The sequence below is a fragment of the Cryptomeria japonica genome, chromosome 8 (genome assembly GCF_030272615.1).
Source record: "Cryptomeria japonica chromosome 8, Sugi_1.0, whole genome shotgun sequence".
In the NCBI taxonomy this organism is placed as follows: Eukaryota; Viridiplantae; Streptophyta; class Pinopsida; order Cupressales; family Cupressaceae; genus Cryptomeria; species Cryptomeria japonica.
Window position 1 is genome coordinate 115,175,884 of NC_081412.1, and position 25,031 is coordinate 115,200,914.

At 36.1% G+C, this 25,031-nt stretch overlaps 1 protein-coding gene across 1 annotated transcript; it reads right to left on the reverse strand.

The window, feature by feature from the left end:
- Positions 1-7,434: 7,434 nt before the first annotated feature.
- Positions 7,435-13,118, reverse strand: LOC131031284 (uncharacterized). The gene is made up of 3 exons (XM_059209896.1): positions 12,780-13,118; positions 7,947-8,277; positions 7,435-7,708 (listed from the first exon to the last, which is right to left on the reverse strand). The coding sequence occupies exons 1-3, from the start codon at positions 13,025-13,027 to the stop codon at positions 7,613-7,615; spliced, it is 675 nt and encodes a 224-aa protein (XP_059065879.1). The 5' UTR covers positions 13,028-13,118; the 3' UTR covers positions 7,435-7,612.
- Positions 13,119-25,031: the final 11,913 nt, after the last annotated feature.

The following is a 25,031-nucleotide window of genomic DNA, read 5'->3' on the forward strand; positions in this document are numbered from 1 at the left end:
AGGTTTCACAATCTTAGGCAAATCTCTAACAGCTTGAGTAGAACTTATCTTGATCATGCAGTCAAGATTTACATGAAACGTCCTTCTTTGCCACAACCATTTTTCATCTATCTGAGAAATCAAACAACTTTTCTCACCAACATTTAAGTAAAAGATATTACCTTTTGTCTTAGTCTTTGATGCAATCTCTATACTAGAGGCATTCAAAATCTTGCATTTACCATTCTTGAAATGCAAATCATATCTCTTATCAACCATATGTCCAACACTCAAAAGATTATGCTTCAAACCTTCAACATATAAGACATCATCAGTATTATGCTTACCATCAAAAGAAATAGCACCTCTACCATGAATCAAACAAACTTTATCATCGCCAAATCTTACTATACCACCATCATACTTCTGCATATTCACAAATTTGTTTTTATCACCTGTCATATGATGTGAACAACCACTGTCAATTACCCATTCATCTTTCTCTTCAATCTTAGCAGCCAAAACTTTCTCCTCAACAATGTAGATTGCAAAATTCACTAGTATCAGATCATCTTCCTTAATAGCAACAAATACAAATTCATCTTCTAAATTCATTGATTCTTCATCTGTCACACATCCATCAGCAGCATAATAGCATATCTTATGATATTTGTACTTCTGGTTAGGCTTATAGGGCTTATCATACTTATCATGTATCTCATATCTATCATTCTTATCAAATCTATCAAGCTTATCATATTTTGACATTCTTTCAGGACACCTAGAGGCAAAATGTCCTATCTTATTACAAGAGAAACATTTCAAAGGTAACTTTCCATCATACTTACTGACTCCCTTAGGCAATCTCTGAGCAATAAGTGTTTCAAGTTCATACAACTCTTTTTCATGTTCTTCCATCTCTCTCATTTCTCTTTCATATCTTGAAACCCTAGATGAAATCTCTCCTGGATCATACTTTTGCTTCTCGGATACAGAGGCTTTAAATGCAGTCTTAGATTTTTCATGTGATTCTCCAAATTCACTCAACTCAAAAGCAACAAGTTTACCAACCAACATGTCTCTTGTCATCAATAACAACTTTAGATTCATAAGCAGGGGGCAAGGATCTCAGCACTTTAGCAACAATCTCATTTTCCTCAAGAGTTCCATCGACACATCTGATGTTCATAACAAGTTCATTCACCTTAGTCATAAAAGTTGATATGTTATCATCATCTCCCATCTTCAGCATCTCATACTTTCCTTTCAAACGCTGTAGTTTAGCAACTTTGGCATGTTTATCTCCTTCATACAAGGTCTCTAATTTCTCTCAGATCTCATGTGCAATCTGAAGTCCCGTCACATTAGTCATCTCTGAATCGGTCAAGGCACTCAACAATGTTTCATTAGCTCTTATGTTATGTTCAACATCCTTGATATCAGCTGTGGTAACCAAATCATTCTAAGGAACAGTATAGGCATTCTTTGTAATCTTCCAATAATCTTCTCCAAGAAACTTCAAATGACATTCCATCTGATCCTTCCATACATTATAATTGTTTCCATCAAATCTCGGACTCTCTTTCTTGAACACATAGGTTGCCATCCCATATCTCCTCAAGCGGTCAAGCTTCTTCCAAAGGATCTAGCTCTAATACCAATTGTTGGCAACAAAAATAAAGGAAAACTATGAGGGGGTGAATCATTTTTCACCAGATTAAACAATTTAAACACAATCTCAGATTTGATCAACTACAGCAAGAATAAGAATAAACATAATAACAACACACATAGCACCAAGATTTTTGACATGGAAAACCAGGTTAAGGGAAAAACCACGATAGGAACCTAGCCACAATAAGATGATAATTTGCAATAGTATGTGTAATTATTACAATGGAACGCACATGCATTCAGGCACATGGTTTAGATAAACTGAAAGAATAACATCTACAAATGTCTGATGATAGTTTCGGTTAAGCACAATTGTTTGCCCTGCAACACACTCTACTCTACACTTCACACTGAAGGATAAAATCGCTTGTTCACACATACACCACTCTTTGATAATGCAAACTCGACACCCGTACCCAAATTACATGAATATAACACCTATTTATGCAAATCATCAACCTTGACTACAAGGTCGGCTCAACCTTTAACACCTAATTACAAAATTGCATCACACGATACATAAATCAACCACCAAACCAATACAATGTCATGACAACATAGCATGGACCCAAATCAACTCCTCGAACACGCAACACCGCTAGAAACCTCACCAAGATCAACCGCAACATGCTATACCACCGAAAATGTCGCATAACACGAAAAATATCACCGAACCCATAAAATCTTCAAAATAACATGCACAATGATCAATGTGGACCACCAAAACAAATAAGACGTGAATAGAAAACACCAACAAGCACGTTAGAATCAACTGCAATAGTTGAACCAACACCACTTAATCAAATCTTCATCGATCAACACGCTAATACACAAGAATACTTCAACAGCAGCAACGAGGACAAGAAAGATAACTTGCGGAGTACCAAATCACAAACCATTTGAATTGAAGATACACACAAACATTCCAAACACTCTCCCAAATCCACAACTCAAGATATAATCATTCTGGAGCACAATGGATCAAACACCAGAATATTGCAACACTGAAAACCAATCTTCATACCAGAATCCACAACTCGATCAAATCACCACATAGCATCATGAAACCAATATGTAATGAAGTATCTCTAGTTGATTCAACATATCAAATAGATAAACCAACCAGATCAACTCACTGCAAACACCGGAACACCAAAACAATTCTCTGCAACACCAAAACACAAGAATATGTTGACATCGATGACAACAACATATCCTAACAGCAACAATATCCAACAATCTCCCCCTTTGGCATTGATGGCAACATATAAATGTGAAAAACAATCAATGTAAAAGAATAAATCAACACCAATATCAGGGTCAGCTTTGATTATAACCACTTGATTATTTGCCACAAATTTCACCGAGTCATGAAGTGTGGAAGAAACAGCTCCCAAAGCATGAAGCAATGGTCTACCCAAGAGAATGTTGTAAGAGAAAGGACCCGACATCACATGTACAAGAGTTGGAATAGTGACCGATCCAACTTTCAAAGACAATATGACCATTCCCAAAGCAGTCTTTCCACTGTTATCAAAACCTTGGATGAACCAAGAAGATGTTGCTAAGGCATTTGGATCCACCTTAATCTTCACCAATAGATCCAAACTACACACATTAAGTGTGAAGCCTATATCAACAAGGGTTTGTCTAATGCCCAAAGCATTAACATGAACGATTATCATTAACGGATTGGCCAAATTCCTTACTTTTGAAGGCAAGAATTCATGGGGATAGAATGTAATATTCAATGTATCCGAACGAATATGATCCATCAGCGCATTTACATCTGTCGATCTTGCATAATAAGGTAGTTAAATCTTTTGCAAAGCTTCATGTAGCATACCTTGATACAGCGAAGCGGTTTGAAGCAGATCCCATAGTGAGATCTTAGCAGGAGTAACTTTAAGTTGCTCAACAAGATCGCAGTCACTAGGATGCTTGACCACAGGTGGAGGTGCTTGAGGAAGACCAGGTTGAGAAGGTGGTCAAGAAGGTTGTGGTTGATCAAGAGGTTGTTTATTTCTTCTAGTGTTATATGTATGAGCAATGTTATTGTAGGAAGGTTGTTTAGATTGTATAAACCTGGTATACAAATCAGGAGCATCTCCCTTGAATGGTTTCCAATCAATGGTTTTGACTTTTTTCGGAGAAAGACTAGATGTAGTCACATAAATGCATGGTCTCTTAGGCTTTCATAGAGCTGCTGAGATAACAATGACATTCATGAACTATTCATCTTTTGACAAAAAGGAGTTTGAAGACGGACTATCTTTTACATCTTTGTTAGAAGGAAATGCTTCTAAGAAGTCATCCAAGACCTCATCTAACATATTGAAATCCTTTAGAAAATGCCTTGTCAAATGCATCAAATTCTTTAAAAAAAGGATCTAACATAAGGCATTCACATTAGATTCACCAAAATGTAAAGGAGGTAATTTCTTACCTCTAAGATGATGAATCTTAGAGAACAAACTATCTATAAATATCTCACTTAAACTGCCACTAAAAGTGAGCCAAGGGATAAAAACATAATAATAAAATGACTACTAAACTAAGCTATAAAATTGCAAAATATTGAAGTGTATATAACAGAATATAAAAGTTCTAATTATTACAAAAACACAGAGACAAAGTTAGATCATACCAGAGGACCTATTCAATCTCGACACCTGGATGCCAGTGCATCACGAGGATGTCTATGCACCGCATTGTCGTCTGTACGGGCAGAGACTTTAGATGCACCAGAAATATTCCAAAACTTGTCCTTAGCTGTGCAGAACTTGTTCACCACTTGCACACACAGAGATAGGGGAAAATGTTGAGGCTATATGGAGGTTTGCCTCCGTCAAACTCCCACTTTGGTGTTTCTACTGTCACGGATGACCAAATAAATAGATTGGATTAAAAAATAACTATAATAGAAACTAACCCCGCTTAATGGAAGAAAACCCCTACTACATATGATTTAATGATAAATGCAATAGAAACAAGCCCCGCTTAATGGAGGAAAACCCCTATTGCAAGATATATGATAAAAATGATAAATTAAATGGACCTAGACGATAGATACATTCAAAGATGCAATGATGGAAAACATGCAATGTTAAAGATAAAGAGATAAGAGAGAAGACAAAGCGTTCCAGCCAAACCCCTCTCTTAGGATAGGAGAGTGATGAAACTCGAGATAGCATTCTTGTTACAAGTTAGTAGCTAAATGTTTACAATAAGAGCCAAAGCATGAGAGCCAAGAATGAGAGAGTGATTCCTTGAGAGCTTTCATTCCAAGAGTGTCTAGAGCTTGCAATGAACAAGATGATGATTTTTAATGCAACGAACGGGCAAGAATAGCCATTACGGACACATTCAAATGAAGGGGCACACATCCAAAAACATTTGATGTGGGATATACAATTCTAGATTCAAGACTCTGACAGGAAGCTAGCACAACACGTAGACATTTGCGCGTCACGCTGACATCCACGCCAAGATGATCCCAAATGTCTAGTCTAGGGGCAACTAGGAACACTTTGCCTTTTGAACTCATGATGTCAAAGTAGTGAAATCTTAATCATGAACTTTGTGATAAATGCACAGGGTGCAATGCTAAGTGTCATAAATCCACTGAGCATAATTTAAGACACTATAATAAGAAGATGCTTCAATGTAGTTTTGTCACTCCTTGAATCAGATACGCTCTTGAGGAACAAGAATTACTCTTGAATTGGAGTGATGGAATGTAATAATGATAGATGTTGAAATGAATTGAAGAAGCCTTACATAGGGATTTCATAATTCAAATCACCTTTAGGTCGACTTAGATTTATTTGAATAAAGTAGGTAGTATTGTCCTCTTGAAATTCAGGGCAAAAAATGCAAGACTAGGGTGCTTGTGTTGAACTCAAGGCTCCTAGGACTAAGAGGAGGGGTGAATTAGTCCACAACAAAAACTAAATGCAACATATTAAAAATTAAACATCAACACACATCCAACACATGAACACCAAGATTTTCTATGTGGAAAAACCACAATGAGCCCCTGCCCACAATATATATCCACTATGTATATCAAATTACAAAGAAAAGAGCTAACTACTCCAATCTTGCAAACCAAGGCTAACTGCTCACAATAGAATCTCCCAAACAAGAGTACCTTTGAGCTGTTTACATTTAGCATCTTGTCTATAGAGTTTGTTGACAAAAAAAATATTTTGATTGATTATCCTTCCTTCAAACCATAGTTTACAGTCCTCGGCAAACCAAATATTTCCAATTTAGCAAAACTTGGAGACTTAAAAAACAAATAACTTTTTAAAAAAATACAATTTTTTTTTTTTTTAAATATAATTTTTTTGCAAAATACAACTACAAAATGTGTCAAATGAATTTGATGGATGTCTAGGGGCAACGCCCTTAATGGCGGTTTCGGAGCAACACCCCTAGCAAGGATGAGAGGCAACGCCCCTAGCATGTTCTCATGAAAAAAGACAGAATCGAGGGGCTAAGGCCCCACCACCAAGCCCAAATGAAGAATTTTCGGAGTGCTTAACCCACATTTTTTTCCCATTTTTTATGTGTTGCTGGCATGGAGAGTCAAGTAGAAAAACTCGGCAAAAAAAGTTGGTGAGCAACTCACAAAGAAAAAGAAATTGTGTGTACTCAGTGAGTCATCAAGTTTGTAAACTACGCTTCAAACTCTCCCTATGACCTCGTGAGGATTGCCCTAGTCTAAATTATCGAGTTTGAGTTGTCATTTCTAGCATTAAATAGCAGCCATTCATTGGAACATAGTAATTTAGGGAAATACGATGGTAGGTGTATTCTAATATGTATTTGTGAAATAAAGTCTTTGAAAAGCATTGAAACCATAAAATATCCCTATTTTCAAAAATTTACATCGAATTTCTGTGGCTTAGTGCTATTTGCTTGGGATTTTACAATGATAGGATACATGACAGAAGCTTCAGCCTTCAACTCAAGTTGTATTCAAAATTCAAATATGAAGTCAAACAAGGATAGAACTCCTTAAAGCACAATCTACAGTAGAAAACATGGAATAATAGAGTCTAGCCGAATGGGATGGGTTCAGGAGGTAAAACCCTGGAGATTTCAAAGAAGAGCCAACCCCCAAGTTCAAATCCCCAAAGGACATGATAGAATATTTGAATGTGTGTAAAATATCACATCCAGCTCTCTGGATATTGTACACCTCGACAGATAAGGGGAACCCTTCTGTTATGTAATCTCACCCTGCAAGGTGAATTTACCAAATCAACATATAAAGAAATAAAGAAGACGTCTGAAAGAATGGAAAATTTACAATCAAATGACCCTTAACATTTATGCTATTATCTATTGCTACAGACAAAACAAACTGCAATGCTTATGAAGACGTCTGAAAGAATGGAAAATTTACAATCAAATGACCCTTAACATTTATGCTATTATCTATCGCTACAGACAAAACAAACTGCAATGCTTATGACTGCCTTGAACATAATGCATCTATAAGAAATGAAGTAAAAATCCCGGTTTACAGAAACACTATTTAGCATTTACATGATGATAATTCCTTTTCGTATCAGAGATATTCTGTCATGAAAATCAACACATAAATTTCCTTGAAGAAACACAATTTATTGTGCTCTTGTAATCTTGCCAATATTTACACTGTTTACTCTTTATGTGGGTCCATATGCATATTCTTTGTTACAAAAATGTAAAAAGTGACAGCCAAGCTGTTTCTATAAACTGATGAGAAATAAATAAGATGATGAGAACTGTGGAAAAATTATTCCAGCTTTATTACATGTTCTATAATGAAATTCCAATAGCGTGTTCAATATATGAGAAAGAAATCCTAAACTTCACATATAATCTAATTTTAGAGTTCTCAACAAGTGGCTAAACACAGCTTGGAATCCTGATGCTGTGATTTTGGATGCTCTTACTGACATTTTTATGAATCTGGGAGCTCAATCTGTTGGAGCTCCTTCTCCCATTTGAAACCAAACATTTGGCGCCCAAATGGAGCTATAAGGTTGTAACGAAAGACCTGCCAAAGATATTAATTGAAACAAGTAGCTTCAGCCAATATCTCTGCCAAAATACTATTTGAAATAAGAGAAGCTAACCAATATTTCGTAAGTTATAGGTTGTCATGTTATCAAATTAATAATAGAAAATATGTTCCTAGATTAATCCTCCACTTTAATGAAGACCATGAGGTAAAATAAAAACTGGCCCCAGGATAACACAAACTTATGGTCAATGGAAAACTGCAATATGCTAACCTTATTATTAATGTCATGAAGAAGTTCTTGCAATCTTGCTGAATTCTCTTCCCAGTTCATGTCACCATTGGTCAATCTGCTTGTCCGTAATTTTCTAAGGGCTTTACGCCACTCTGCAATTTGAAGGCGAATCTCTTTGTTGAGCTCAACCCATTCTGGAGCAAATCCATTTTTTGAAAGTACTCTGTACAAAGTGTCCTCAGCAGGATCCGCATGTGGATTTGAATTCGGATTCAGAGGTTTGCCTTTGCCAGGCAAGTTCTCAAACTGGCCCTCCTCCATGGAGCGCCATATACGCCGTTCTACAATATTAATCAAATCAGTTTCAGATCTGCAAAATTATATCCTAGGATGAGAGGCAGCTGAAACTGATCTTGGAATCAGTTAAGCATTCACCAAGGAAGAAATCAGCAGAGGTATCTGTCTTTTATCAAAAAAGTTGTATGCATGATCAATAACCAATTGGCCAATTCAAGAAAACTTCTGAAAATGATAGTTCGTGAATGTCAGAATGCCTCGGATAAAGTGCAAAACTTAGCATGACCAAATAATAACACTTTGTAATGTAGTTTTCAATATATTGATTTAAAATATTCCCGCCTGATGCAACTTACAAAAAATATTAATTTCCTTATTTGAGCACAACAAATCCTAGTTGTAGACAATGTCAGTCAAAAAAACCTCCAGTGTTGCATCAAAGCCTTACTATGCAAAAGGAATTTTGAAAAGTAATAATGAAAAAAAAGCAACACCAATTCATATACAATTAACACTGTTCTTTTTGCTTTAAAAAGGTGTGTGTATGTGTTTTAATTTATCTTGAAACAATTGTAATAGACATAATGTTTAGACTTTAGATATAAGGTGGTATTAATATATTTAGGCACAATGTGGCATTAAGGTTTTATTATATAGCTTATGCCTTACACAATATTAGTTATTATGTCTAATAACGTAACTAAGCAACATGCACAACATAAGTTCATCCGATGTACCATTCTCCATCATTAATAAATACGTGAGCACACATACATTCCTCTGTACGCATTCCTCCATTTTCTTACAATATCTAGAATCGGAGCCTTCATAAACAGAGCTTTCCACAAACCTTTAGGGCAGACATAATAGACAGTTTTGATTGCAGATCAAATCACGTAGAAAATTGTATCTAAATTCTCAACAAAAAAAAATGTTGCAGGGTCAGCAAGGTGCAAAGTTAGCGGAAATTATGCACAACAAAAACAAGTCAGGCAGATTGAAAGGTCGGTGCTAGGATTTCACACAAAACTGGTGCTAGCGTTTCTTTTTTAAATAAATCAGATAAGTGTTGTTCTGCAATCTGAATTTGCAATTTTGAATTTTTTCCATTGTTCCTGAAAAGTTATTGCCATTTTAAAAATTGTATTCTTGTATGCAAAAGTTCTACCATTTTTGTTGTTCACAACTGCAGTTGTTTGAAATTTTTGATCCGCTGTCAGTCATGGTTAAACATACAAGATTTAAGTTTACTTCACTCTTGGAAACTCACTAGGCAACCGCAAAACTATAATGTTGGGAGTCACAAGATAGTTACAAATGTGAGTATCAAGATTGCTTAGGGGAAAGAAATTAAACTCTCCACAAATACTGTTAATTTGAAATGTGTCACAAAGAGCCACTCTTATTTCATTAACTTCCTGTCTTTGATTATCTCATACCCATAAGTATGAAATGCCACTTTCGTCATTGTTTTGTGGAAAAGTCTAAAACATAAAGTTGTGCAGCATTATATCTAAAAAACTTGTTCTCCACAAAGATAGCTGAAGGGTCTTTGTTTGTACACCAGCCTAGGTTGGAAAACATGAGTGATAAGTTATCTACCTTAAACAAACCAATAGATAATGAAGATATAGTTTCCCTGGGGCCCTTTCTTATGATAGATTTATTGTTTTTGGATCTATTGGCTGAGAATCAAGCATTAACCATTCAACAAGTCAATATGTATCTCTTGTAGAAGGAATCCTGACAATTATAGTTAGGAGGATCCACTCTGTGTGTAAGAAAAGTGTTTTTAACACGACTCAAAGGTAAAGGCAAAGACATTATGAAAAGCTGTTTGCAAAGACTTCATCAAAACCTGAAGTGAGGTCTGTCTACTACCATTAATTCATCCATGTTAAGAAGAAATGCTCAAAGTGGCTATATCTTTTGGCTAATCAGAAGTCAGTACATCTCTTGTATAAGGAATAGTGACAAAAAAAGTTAGGAAATCCACTTTTGGATTTATGGAAAGTATTTTTGCTACACGATGCAAAGGTGAAGACAAAAACATCATGGGAAAAAGTTTGCAAAGACTTCATCAAAACCCAAAGTGTAGTATTCCTACTACCATAAGTTCGACCATGTAAAGACGAAATGCCCCAAGCGGCAATATCATTAGCTATCAAGAAGTCAAAAACCCAAGCAGATGTTGTGGTTGATGGAGGGGAGCGAAATTCCAAAGAGGGGTATGATTTTTTTGTCTACCGAGATGACAAATAAGTATAAGTATTAGTACTTCAATTCAATTGCATTGCATCATTTCAGTTATCACACAGACTAACATGTAAAATTTACAATAGCCAAATAAATTCTAAAATTAATGTCGAGGGGATGGTTGGTCTCATGGAATAGAAGGCAGAGCTATGTTATCAATGACACTGCTAAGTTTATTTTTCTGTATGGAAGATACAAATGCACTTTACTGCCCACCAATCGACCCTTTATATAGTAGGAGCTGGAGGTTTGCCACCTCTTCCTCTATAATCCTGGTTATGAAGGTGCTCAAAAGGAATGGGGATGGCTGACCCAAAACTCAAACATAACATAGATTGCAGTGGTGACCAGTGCGTGGTTTTTAATGTGAAACAGAACAAGGTGATTTCACTTGGAATTGTGCAAAGGGGTCAACATAAAGTTGTTGATCTTGCCATGGTGAATTTGTCTGCTCTCATAGTGGATGAAAACACTAGCACTTTTTGGCACAAAAAGTTATGGCCATGTTTTTTGTTATCTTTCTACAATTAGTTGAACTGATATGGATCATGTGTTTCCTTCCATTTAAGAAAAAATAGATATCTGTGTAGAATGTTTCACTGAAAAACAGAAGAGATTATCATTCCCAACTAAAATTGCACGGTGGACCAAAGGGGTTCTTGATCTTATTCAAGCTAATTTTTGTGAGCCATCCTTGAAATCAGCAACGACATCAAAAAAGGTATTTTGAATTTTCTTCTTTTGGTTGACAATTTTTCTCAGGGAGAAAAAACATGACAAAATCGTAAATCCTGAAAACAAGAACGACCTCTCTTTCTCTCTTGAATCAGGCTTTCAAGACTTAACATGGGATATATTAATGTTTTTGTGATGATTTTTTGTACTTTAACCCTATATAGAATAGAAGTATTGCAATCTGACGAAGATTTTCAAGAAGCCGATATGAGTGCCTTTACCTGTTCTTTCCTCTTGGCAGTCCCCGTTGTCTGAAAATGGTAGTTTCTGTTATGTAACTTTAAGTGTTTGAGTAAGAAGGATGTTAGGACAGTCGCTTGATCTCTAGAATGTGATAAAGCTTCACAGAGAGATGTATAGAAATGAAAACTAGATAATAAATATGTCATTACTACTACTAATTCCTATGTGAGACTATACTACTAATTCCTAAGTGAGACTATGAAATGCCACAACATGGTATCAGAGTAAAATTTGAAGATAGCATGAACGTTAGAATTTTAAGGATAAGTTATATTTATGGATAAAGCTGAAAATTGGCACAGCTTGGACATTGAAGACAAGATAGTCTTTTAAAGGATAGACTACTGGGATTCTTGATCGAAAAAGACTTTTCAGCCTACCTGTCAAAGTTGTGAGTAATGATATGAGAATTCGATAATAGATCATACCTATCATGATAAATTCTCTGATTTTATATATTATTGACACATGGAACATATGTCACAGTATTCTGTTTTATTTAGTATTGCTTCCATTAAACATCGCTAAATTAACAACGTGTCATAAAGAATAAAAATTGTCTGCACGCAAGGTGTTGATGAGTGCATTTAAATAAATAACGAGAATTCATTCAATTACCAGTTGGCTTGACTGGAACATTGCTCAGAAAATGTCTTTTCAACACAGTTGTTCACAGTTTTTTTATGACGAAGTTAATAACCATCCTAACACTGAAATTTTGTTCACTTAAAATTTCCCGTAAAAACTGTCCATTTCAAAAATATAAACCCTCCAAACGGCAACAGGACCATATATGGTGCTCGACATATCAAAATCATAACAAAAAACTAAATCTGAGCTACCCCAAAATTCTTGCAATTTATTCGAACATACAGACTTAAGATTGAATAAAACCTAATCCGATGGACCATAGTCTAGCCATTAAGCAAAGCAATTGACGTGATGATAACGAGGGTTTCAGCATCACTGATTCCGCTCCCATATTCATCACACATGCATATTGTCAGAATAGAATCATCTCAAATGTGACTTCTAAGTCAAATGACAGGAATTTGATACTATATAAGCAAGAAGCACGTTTAAGAAGGAAAACAGGTTAAAAAGAGCATGCCAGGTTTTTAAGTACCATTCAGACACACCGCAGGGAATGTCAAACCTGTGATTTTATTCAAGAAAATCCATTCAGAATAAAAAATGAGGTCTACACATATGTAGATGAAGAACAAAGATGGGAATATATATGTTTTTGGTTTAACTGTTTTGCATAATTTATAATTGGGGTTTTCAAAAGACAGACAACTAATCAAAAATTAAATTAAAAGAGAGAAATCCACTACGTACTTGATTACATTAGGCCTTCCTCGAATCTCTGGAGGGAGTTTTCTGTCATGAAGCTTGTCAATAACTGCGGATATCCGATCAGTAAAGCTTTGTTTACTTTTCTTGCTTTTGGGCTTTTCTTCTTCGGATGTTTCTTTTAAAGCGAAAGAAAAAAATGATGCGTTTGGAATTCTGAAACTCTGAGACCATGGCCTGAAGAACAGTATGTGTCTGTTTGAATTCAAGTGGATTCGACCCACCGCCTCCATGAAAGCAGTCGGCAGACCTTCCTCCCCGCTCTCTTAATTACAAGGCCATTTAAATGTGGGGTGAGCTTGGATTTTTGTTCCTTATGATCATTAGCAAAAGGTTAATACAGGGGGGATTAATATTTTTCAAGGGTTTTTAAGGATTTTATGAGAGTAGAGATTTATCAAGGATTAATTTCATTTTCATGTAAATAGAAGAGGAATGAGAGGTGAAAATTTGTATATTTTGTGGTTTTTTTTTTATATGGATCATAATGATATGTTATTTAAAATTGTTAAAGATTTCAATGATATTTGAGTCAATTACAATATATGTTGGTAGTAGTTAAAGAAGAGATGGTTGAGAAAATAAGAGAGTCGTTGATCAAATTAAATAGTAGAAGAGAAGCACCTTAGAAAATATTATGGTAAGGTGTGTGAATCTATAAGCTATCTTTGATCATATTAACATTGAAAGTCTTTATTATTCTATTCTATTATGCTTGGTAAAGAAATAATGTCTGCCTTTACACAGTGTCTCTCATATAAACTAATTAATTAATATTGATTAACAAATAATCTTAAAAATAAAGAGTTTGGAATGTAATTATATCAAATAAATATAGTAATAGTATTTAGTTGTTGATTTGAGTATGGTAGTTGTTATCTATTTATTTATTTTTGTACTATAGAATTAAGACTTGTCAAATGATTGTCTCATATAAAGAATTTTTTTCTCTATTTTGGTAGTTTCTTTCGTGATATAGAATTAATTTTCGTGACTACGAATTTCAACTTGGCACATAGATTTGAATTTGACCCACGAATCTAAACCTAATGATTGGTTTTTTTTGCACCTTCAAATATAAAGTTGATTGGATATTTGGACCTACAAGGTTTTCACCGGCAGCAATCTAAAGGTATTTTTCTTGAAACATGGAAGCAGGATCATCTTTTGTTCCTATTTTCGTTGCAAATCCAACTCTAGTAGAGGTTAAGGATTGCCCCAGGCCAATTTTCAAATGGTATCCACATGTGGCTACCAAGAAAGATTTGGTTGGAGCGTTTTCTCGCATTTCGGAGGGAGTGGTATATGTAGAAGATGTTAGGGCCTACATTCATTGTCATATAGAGGACTTAGGCACTTTAGAGATCAAAGGGATGTATTCGAGGATGAAATAGTCAGATATGTAATGAGCAGAGTACATGTGGAATTCATATGGTTGGACAGACCCTATAAAATTACTAAGGAAGCCATTCGGGCAATTACTGGCTTGTCATCGACAGGGCAACATTCGGATAAGAAAGTGTCAAACAAATCTGTAAGGAAGATCACTGGCGCCACATCCGACAAGAGATAGATGAAGGTGGGCACTATCACCGACACTGACATCAAGTTTGGCAGCATGGTTAAAGTCTACAAGGTAACTCGGTCTAACTAGCTGAATTCAGACTCCATTCATGTATTTTGGCTGCATATAGGATGATGAGAGAAAATATAAAGTGAGATCTTTGTGGTTGGATGCTTGAAGAATTATTGATCAACTTAGGGAAGATTAAAGGTGAGAAGAAGGGCACCTTTCGGTATGGAAACCTGTTAGTCTTCTTAATGCAATACTTTTTAAATGATACTCCCAGTTTTGGTAGGAAGCAATGGGCTTTTGACATCCCGGTTGGAAGACAACTTAAACAATCAATTGCTACATTGGGAAGTCTTAGAGATGATAAGGTATGGGGTTACTTCAAGGCTTTTCAAAAATCTATGAGGTCTAGAATAAGAGTACCTGAGCATATAGTAGAGAAATACTCTACTGACATATGTTTCATGGTTAAGAAAGATGAGACCCTCATGGAGGCAGTCAAGCCCCAAAAGATTTGGATAGCAAACATGGGCTATGAGGTAGATGCATTAATTCTTGATGCATATGCAAAAATTCTACTTGATGCAGAAATAGATGAGGTAAAGAAGCCCTATGGAACTGCACAACAGAAGACTCTTGAGGTTGAAACTAAGTTCAACCAAAAGAAAAGGGAAAAAGAAGAAGGTAAGGCAAGAAAATTTGTATAGGAGGTTTCAAAATACATTAAGGCACTCATTGATGTTGTCCCAGAGAAAGGGAGAAAGAGGAAGGATTTGGTAGTTCACATTGAACCTGTGATTGTTGATTATGAGTCTGATGATAACACACCATTAGCTTTCAAAGGGGTTGTGAGGAAGAAACTGGAAGAACTTAAAGTGGAAGCAAAGAAACAACCGGTTAGGAAGGTCACCATCAAGTTCCTGGCATAGAAGCAAGCACCTAAGGCCATACCATCAACTGCATCTGTTACTGCCAAGAGGAGGAAGAAAAGTGACATTGATTTGGCACTTGAGACTGGTAATGTAACTATTATTCTACCCAAGACTTGTGCTAAAATTTTTGATGAAATAACTAAGGATGGTATGCTAAAAAATGTTGAGTTTTATTATGATAAATTAAAAGTTGATGAACAGAGAGAGGTTGAGGAAGCAATCCTTTTATATTTAGATATTTATAAGAAAGCAATAATTGAGATAGAAAATCAAATACCGACAGAGTTATATAACATGTTAGATGCTAGAAGGTTATTTGTTATGCAAGAAGACAAACACATTAAGATGCAAGAACTTTTAGCTATTTGTGTTACTATAGCTCCAGATGAGATGGAAAAGACAATTGAGGTTGCTGATACCTGAAGGTTTTTAACATCAAACACAGAATAACTAGCCTGATGTTAGGGAGAATGAATGAGGTAATAAAGGAAACACAAAAGGCTTGGATCAAATTTTTGGGAGAACACAGAGGATTCTTTACTTCACCAGAGACCAAAACCGAGACTGTAGAAACACCGGTTGAAGGGAAAGGAAAAGGAATTATGGGTACTCCACCCATAGTTTTGAAGAATATCAAGATAGTGGAAATTGAGCCATCGGTTAACACAAATGAATAGACACATATTAAGTCACCTGTTATTACTGAGAATATTGTATAGGACACTAACATTGAGGACACTTATCCTCTGGATACTAATGTACAGGTTGAGGATATTGTTCCTAGAGAGGAACCGACAATTGCACATACTATACCAAGTGGCGAAGCCACCGGTTCAAGTGAGGAGGCGATAAAAGATAAATCACCAGAGAAAACAGGCGAATCCAGTAAGGTACCAGTTGGGAGCCCATCATTGTTGATATTTGACACTTTTCAAGTTGAAAAGAAATCCATCACGAAGATGAGTCCCACAGAGCTGATGATGATGGTTGCTCAAAAACTAATCAAGGAGGGATCCATAGACAAGGGGATAATAGATCAATCAATAATTGTTTTGCATAGATTGGTCCCGGAATGTAAGATTGAGAATGAAGCGAGCCCTTCCAGTAAGCTTAAGGTAATAACATAACACATCTCAAAATATTTTCAATCATTACAATAGATCTCAAACTGGCAAGCACTTGAAAGATTCACTCTGGCTAAGAGAGCCGCTTTTGATTAGATCATTGAGACAGAGAAGAGGAATATTGAGGAGAAACTTATTCTAATTGAAAATTCTTTGAAACAATGTACTAACATATACAGGGTATGTTGTAATACAGAGATTCTTAAAACAAATGTAGATAAGAAAATAAAGGAGATACAGGAAAAGATTGCTAATATTGCTAACTCTTTTGATGGACTAACCTCACTAACAACATCAATTGATGAACAAATTTTGACTTTTGAGAACCAAATTTCTGCTCTTGAAAAGGAAAGAGATAAGATCATTTGGGAGCCAAAAGTCTTAGAGTTTTGGTGAGTCCAAGATTGGATTCACTTTGTGTACATAAGAGGGAATGCATGGATATGCTTGGAAAGCCCACACCGACAAAAGTCACTGAGAAAGAATCTCTTGCATATTTATTGAGTGGACTTGTATCCATCTTCGACACATTCAAAACCAGTTGGGATACTTATGTGGAGTTACTGGAGAAAACTTATCCGGAAATCTTGAAATTGGTCAAGCTCTGGTAAGACATTTTTTTGGAGGTATTCAGTGTACAATTATTATTCTTTGACATTCTTTTTACAATTTTGGCATTGATGTCAAAGGGGGAGTAGTATACATGTGAAAAAGAATGATGATTTGCATACATTAGGGGGAGTTACAGAGTTTTTGGAATTTTAGAATATTGGAGTATCTTTGCATATTCAGCTCAGGGGGAGCAAGGCAGGATGAAATCGACAACTGAAACCATGACCATTTTTCACATGAGTGTTGCCATCAATGCCAAAGGGGGAGATTGTTGGCAATTGACACTCTATTGGTTGGTTTCATTATGTTGTCATTGATGGCAACATGATTTGGGGTTCCAACTTCATATGGTGTACCGACATGCACTTCACAGACTCTACACCGACACCGATACCAACATGATAGAAGATTTATTTGGTCACCGACAATGCAGGCCGACACGATATAGTAAAGGTCATCGATATTGGAGGCTGACACATCTTGTATCCGGCATCGACAAATTGTTTTAATGCTTATTCATTTATGTTACTAGCCGACATGTAATATGATATTGTATATATCTTTGTAAGCCGACATAAGGCATAAAAATTGTATAGGGTATATAGGTCAGTTTGATAGATCATTTTGTAATATATGAAAAAGGAAATAGATGTGTATGGACATGGAAATGTAATATGATGCGAAATCATTCTGAGAGTATATGTATGTGAGGAATTCATTCTAAGGGTTATTCTGGTACAGAGGTTTAGGGTTTTAACTGGAATAGATAGAGCTTAAACCAAAACTGTATTCTGGCATAAGAGATGCTATATTAAGCAGTTCATATTTCTCTAAATTGTTGTCTAGATTGTTATGTAGTCAGTGAGGCTCACATTGTGATTGAGCAGTGTGCTCTAGGCTGTAAGTCTTCCTGCAAGTGCAAGCCCATCATATATTGTAATATCTCTTCATATGGCCAGTGAATTGATATTGTGGGTCACAAATCCCACCATGGTTTTTCCTCTTTGAGGTTTTCCATGTATAAATTTGTGTGTTATGTTTCTCATTTATGTGTTTGGCTTATTGGTTGCATTACTTCTTTCAATTCTATTTATACCGGTATACTGGTTGGTGTATGAATGTTTTGTTAAGATTAAAATCTACTATTTTGGTATAACATTGATTCACCCCCCTCTTAGTGTTATTGGTTTCCAACACCGAGGTGGTGTGTCGTCATCATCACTACCCACTGGACTATTTTGCACATTATCAATGGTAGGTCGAGGTAGGTCTCACGATCACATAACGCTCCTTGTTGACCAGACATAGCTAGGTGCAACAAGTGGAATCATTTGAACCCACTCAAATTGTCGCATACACCGACGTCGGTAGTAGGGGATGACTATGTGATCCTATCGCTTGAGCAAAAACCTGTCTTGCTGCATTTGTGGTAGCTATGTTCGGTCTGTAGCCCAGACTACCATCTCTCAAAATGGCTGCCTCTGATTCTAAGTCGATCGATTTTGATCCGCTAGTATGTTAGATCACTGATTCTCCACTTGGCCCATCGAAATGGGTATGCGTGTGCTTGAGGCATATCTTCAAGCATCAAACATGGCAAGCCTCATACAGGTGATGTGCTCAAACATCCACCCCTGTAATAATGTACATGTTGTCAAACTCTAAAAACTCATGGTGAACGTAGTGGGATAGCTTGTAGTATAGATGCACGAGCATGCTCTGTCCCCATGCAAAAATGACGCTCTCCTCCATCTCTTGGACCAATGGTACGAAGCTTGCTTCTAGCTCTGAGCCCTATCCATCGGTGAGCACCCACGGTGCTACCATCACGATCATAATGTGTTGGATCAACAACATCGGCCTTTGTCCCTAACCGAGTGCTAGAGGTAGATGTGTTCGGTCGTGTCTATCATCCAACCTAGACCCCACTCCTATAGTGCATGTAGCTCTCGAGCCAATGAGATGGCTGGTGATACTCATTGGCCATGAATGGGTAATCTCAAGATATGATAAACGTCTATCAAGGTCACTGTCATCTCCCCTATGGGTAGGTGAAATGACATAGTGTTTGCATCTCACCTCTCCATCAGAGCTCTCAGTAGTGGCATATGGAAGTGAAACTTTGGCATGTGGTATACCCAATAGAGTCCCACTCTTTGAAGTCGTTGTCAATCTGTTGTAGGCAACTCCTCTACTCTCTCTTGTAATAGGCTGAGGAGATGTCTAGATGCGTACTCCCAGACTTCTAGCAGTGTCTGCATCAAAATAAAGTCATGATTAGTTTTCTATATGTCCCTCAGGACGCTAGTGCGCCATGCATATGCTAGTGCGTCTGTTGGATGACAGTGCAGATGTTGCCTCAAGGATGAATGCATGGGTCCAAGACCCTCACGCGTTAGTGAACGCATGCGCTACTCCAAAATATAAAATTATCATAAAATGCATAAATTCAACTTCAACAACATGATTCAAAACTCACTTGCTCTGGTTGCTCACCCTGCTCGATTGCAATGCACAACTCCTCGATCTTGCTCGCCTTGTGCTCTCATCTGTGTGACATTTTCACTAAGGCTCTATAGAGATCTTAGAGAAAATGCCCATGATGAATAGTGCTAATGACCCTTATAGGGGCCCACCCCTCGAGTATATAGCCAAATTGTCCCAACCCCTTTTGAGGCTCGTTTGGCTCATCCTTCTTCCTATTTTCCCCACCTCGTTAAGGGAAAAACATGAGGGGCCATATACTCACCTTCATTAGATTTTTCACTTCTTATCTATACTTGTACACACCTAAAATTGTCACGTCTAATTAAATAAATATTTTTTATTTATTTATATTTATTTAATTATTTAAGCCTAATTCTTCTATTAATTAAATAAAATTTTATTTATTTAATTAATTCATTAATCCTCTTCTAAGCCTTTTCTCATTTAAATAAATACAATTATTTATTTAAATAGCCCTTTTCCTAAATTAAATAAATACTTTTATTATTTAATTGATCCCACTTCCTCTATTAATTAAATAAATATTTATTTATTTAATTAATTCATTAGCCTTTTCTACCCATGACACATGTCATTCATCTCTTAATTCTTCTCTTACCTACCTACCATCTCATTATTTTCTTATTTCCTCTACCTACCCTTTAATCCTAGCCGACCATTGTCTTTTACACCTCTTAATCTTATCCCTTCATTTCTTACAGTGTCTTATATATATGAGGATACTCTCCTTCATTATCAACCGGAATCCTCCTAAGAACTCCTAGCATTCGAACTTTCATATGCAATCAAGCCTTTTTGCGATCAAACTTTCAACCACTTTTTCGTTCTTTGTTGAGCTCTTGTGTGCACACATAAAATCTGAGAGCAAATATATCAAGCAAGATCAATGGAGATAGGAAGAATGGAGATTCAAACCCTAGTAGACATGTGATGGTATAATCTTTTGATTTTGTTGATTTGCATTGTCTTAGGTAGTTTGCATATGTTATGGTGGATCTTTGTTGTTCTTAGGCTAGGGTGTTGTGGTTGAATTCATTTAGTCTTTCAATATTGTTGTTTCCATTATCCACTTTTCACCATACACAATACTAACACCCCTTAAGCATTCTTCTTGTTGTATTAGCTTCCTCCATTTTTCATGTTAACCAAGTTTTGATCTTTGTAGTACTTGAATTTTCGTAATGAAATGTCTTAGTTTTCGTGGAAAGATGGGGGCATTGCCTATCTCTACTCAGTTGACCTTTGTGGCCTCTATAATATCCTTTTTGTTAGGTATTTATTGCATTTAATGCACTTCATGGGTTTAATGAGTTTATCTTTCTAAACTGCTTTAGTGCATCGTATCCCTCAAGTGGATTAGTTCACTAAAGTGGGGGTAAAATGTAGTGTCCAAAATTATGCCCAGTACATTTATGACACACATTGTGCTCGATGCATTTATGACAAAGTTCATGATCAAGATTTCATTACTTTGACATCATGAGTTCAAAAGGAAAAGTGTCCCTAATTGCTCCTAGATCTCATTTGGGACCATCTTGGTGTTGATGGCAGCATGTCACACAGATGTTTGTGTGCCATGCTAATGTCTCATCATATTCTTGAATCTAGAATCATAATCATGCATCAAACGCTTTTGGACGTGTGCCCCTTTGTTTGAGTGTGTCCGTAATGATTATTCCTGCTCATTTGTTGCATTATAAACTCATCCTCTTGTTCATTTCAAGCTTTAGACACTCTTGGAAAGAAAGTTCTCAAGGAATCACTCTCATTCTTGGCTCTCACACTTTGACTCTCATTGTGAAAATTAAGCTACTATCTTGTAATAACAACACTATCTCAAACTTCATCATGCTCCTATCTCAAGAGAGGGGTTTGGTTGGAACGCTTTGTCTTCTATCTCATCTCTTATCTTTAACATTGCATTCTTTGCATTGTTTCATCTTTGAATGTATCTATTGTCTAGGTGAAATTAATTTATCATTTTTATCATATATCTTGAAATAGGGATTTTCCTCCGTTAAGAGGGGCTTGTTTCTATTGCATTTATCATTTATCATTTATCATTTATCATTAAATCATATGTAGTAGAGGTTTCCCTCCATCAAGTAGGGTTAGTTTCTATTATAGTTATCTTTTTATCCAATCTATCTATTTGGTTGTTTGTGGCGGTGGAAACATCAAAGTGGGGGTTTGATTGAGGCAAACCCGTATATAGCACCAACATTTCCCACCATCTTTGTGTGTGTAGGTGGTGAATAGGTTATGCACGACTAAGGACAAGTTCTAGAACATTTCTAATGAATTTGCAGGTCTCTGCTCGTAAAAATCACAACGCGATGCACAAACATCCTTGTGCTGTGTTGGCATCTAAGACCCAAGCCCGAATAGGTTCTCTAGTATAATCTAACTTTGTCTTCGTGTTTCCATAATAGTTAGAACTTTTATGTTTTGTTATATACACTTCAATATTCTGAAATTTCATAGCTTAGTTTAGTAGTCGTTTTATTGTTACGTTTGTATCCCCTGGCTCACCTTTAGTGTTAGTTTAAGTGAGGTAGCGACGAATAGTTTGTTCTCTAAGGTTCATCATCTTAGGGGTAACAAATTCCCTTCTCTACACATATTATGATTTCATGATGAATTTAATGTGACTTACCATGTTATTGCATCAACACGTGGATGTCTTATCCTAAGAGCATAGCATTTCATTACCTATTGAAGGTATAATTGTTGGAAATTAGTGTTCACATAGGTGTTAAAAATTAGAGTTTATGTAAGTATTTAAATTAGTGATGAATAAGTGTCATAATATTAAGTTGTAGAGAAACAACTTACTATTATTGGTAGTCACATTGTTTGGTTGTTTGTTTGAGTTGTTGAAACAACTCAATAATATTAGGGAGTCGTTTTAGGATGGTTCCTATGATATAGGATCTACAATGTATATATGAAATTTATTTGATTGAGAAATGAAAGAAGTGCGACACTATCTTGCATAGAATTGTTATACTTCTATTTGACTTTGTTCCATATCTTCTTTTATGGTATCAAATCTATAACAAAGAAGTTACTCTATGTAGTGGTGTAAATTTAGGTTAAGGTTAAATTAAGATAATAAAACCACTAACAGGCCAAGTTAACCATTACATTGAGGAGGAGAGGAATCTAATAGATCTAGCCTTGATACATCTATATTATAACCAAATTCTAGGGCTCCTAGATGGGGCTCTATCCTCCTCAAATTGAATTGAATTGTTGAAAATTAGAGCAAGATAGTGAATCATTGAAGTAATTTGACAAAAAAAGTGAGCTGCAGTTGTTGTACGAAGACACCAACTTGGATTTGAGTAGAAGAAGATTAAAATCTGTTCTCAAAAGTTCATCTTAATTTTTTGAGAGCAAGTAGTATCAATTTGTCGTGGTTGTCAAAATTTCTTGTGGTCAAAAGTTCAACTTGTTTGTCTCTGTAAATCTTGTTGATCCTCTTGAATGCAACTTTGTACCTCTTCCCAGACATAGTGAAAAGGGGGAAATTGTTGGGAATAGGATTTGCCTTATGTACCTTGGTTTTGGAATTAACCATGAAATTGAATTGAAAATATAAATGAACTACTATAGTAAAATACTTTCATTTTGAGGGAAAAGGTTGAAATTGAATCAAAACCTAATGATATACCTTTAATAAAGCTTGTTTGTCTTCACAAGGAATTAGGGTTTTATGAAGATAGTCTTCATAAATTATAGAACATTAGTGTCATCTCCAATGCTTGAATCTTGACTTCACTTCTACTCCAATGCTTGATAGAAGAGATTACTTGCTCACCTGAATGTAGGATCTCAATTTTTCTCTCTTGAGTTGATTATGTGTTGTTTGAAATGTGAGGGGTGTGTTGAAATGTGGCGACTGATCAGCAAAGTACTGTACACTCAGCACGTATCCTCGCCGTTTTTTGTTGATGAAAATCGACATTGTAATAAAACCCTAAAAAAGGCCGACTTTGTTTGTTGCCCTAAAAACGCATGTTATAAGCGGCTGGGATGCTTAAGGCATTGTAAGGTTGATGTATTGTTTTTGCTGGATAATAAGAAAGATTGGACGGCTGTGTATGGTGGACGTAACCCATTCTGGGCGAACCACGTTAAATCTCTGTGTTATCTATGTCCTGTTTTATTTCTTTATCTTTTGTATTTAAATTTGCATATAATTGTTAATTCATATTTGCTTCGGATCTGCTTGAAACCCTAACAATTGGTATCAGAGCGAGGTTATCTGTAAATTGGCAGGACTTTAGATTTGAGTGGGAGCAATGGGGGATTCCAAATTCAAGGTCGAAAAGTTTAACGGCCAGAATTATCAGTTATGGAAAATGCATATGGAAGATTACCTGTATCAAAAGGATTTGTGGCGGCCATTGGAAGGAAAGGCAAAGAAACCGACCACAATATCAGATGAAGAGTGGGACATTTTAGATAGAAAGGCACTGGGATCCATTCGATTGTGTCTTGCGTCGTCTATAGCATTCAATATAACAAAAGCAAAAATGACTGTAGATTTGATGGCAACATTGGCTAAGTTGTATGAGAAACCCTCGGCTTCGAATAAGGTATTTCTTATGAAGCGTTTGTTTAATTTGAAAATGAGCGAGGGAGGATCTGTAGCGGAGCACTTAAATCAATTTAATACAATTACCAGTCAATTGTCTTCGGTAAAAATTACCTTTGTAGAAGAGGTTAGGGCTCTCTTGATTTTATGTTCTTTGCCAGAAAGCTGGAATAGCTTGGTTATGGCTGTAAGTAACTCTGTCTCTGGTAAAAATACTTTGGTATTTGATGATATTGTTGGTGTTATCCTAAGCGAGGAAATGCAAAGGAAAAGCACAGGTGAGACTCCAACATCATCGGGTAGTGTTTTGAATGTGGAGAACAGAGGAAGATCAAAGGAAAGAGGAAAAGGCCCTGGGAATGAGAAGTCACGAGGGAAGTCAAAGAAAGGACGCTCTCAATCTAGAGGAAAGAAAGATTGCTGGTACTGCGGAAAGCCTGGTCATCTAAAGAAAGACTGTTGGTCTCAGAAAAACAAAGAAGGAGACAAAAATGAAAATGACAGTAAGGAAGCTAATATTGCAAGTAATACTTTACAAGATGCTTTAATCTTATGTTTGGATAATGTTAATGATTCCTGGGTAATAGATTCTGGGGCTTCATTTCATGCTACACCCCATAGAAAATATTTTCTAGATTATGTTCAAGGTGATTTTGGACAGGTATATTTGGGTGATGATGAGCCCTGTCAAATTGTTGGAAAAGGAAAGATAAAGATCAAGTTGCAGAATGGTAATGACTAGTTTCTGCAGGAGGTAAGACATGTTCCTAATTTAAGAAGAAATTTAATTTCTGCAGGGCAACTAGGTAGTGAAGGTTGCATAGTTACCTTCTCAGACAATATGTGGAAGGTCACTAAAGGATCATTAGTAGTAGCTAAAGGTGC

What these genes read in the sequence shown, in the direction of transcription:
- LOC131031284 (XM_059209896.1), bottom strand. Translation starts at nt 13,027, where the DNA reads ATGGAGGCGGTGGGTCGAATCCACTTGAATTCAAACAGACACATACTG. An exon ending in GGAAGGCCTAATGTAATCAA is followed by an intron (nt 8,278 to 12,779) that starts GTACGTAGTGGA and finishes ATAATTTTGCAG; the next exon opens with ATCTGAAACTGATTTGATTA. An exon ending in TTCATGACATTAATAATAAG is followed by an intron (nt 7,709 to 7,946) that starts GTTAGCATATTG and finishes TATCTTTGGCAG; the next exon opens with GTCTTTCGTTACAACCTTAT.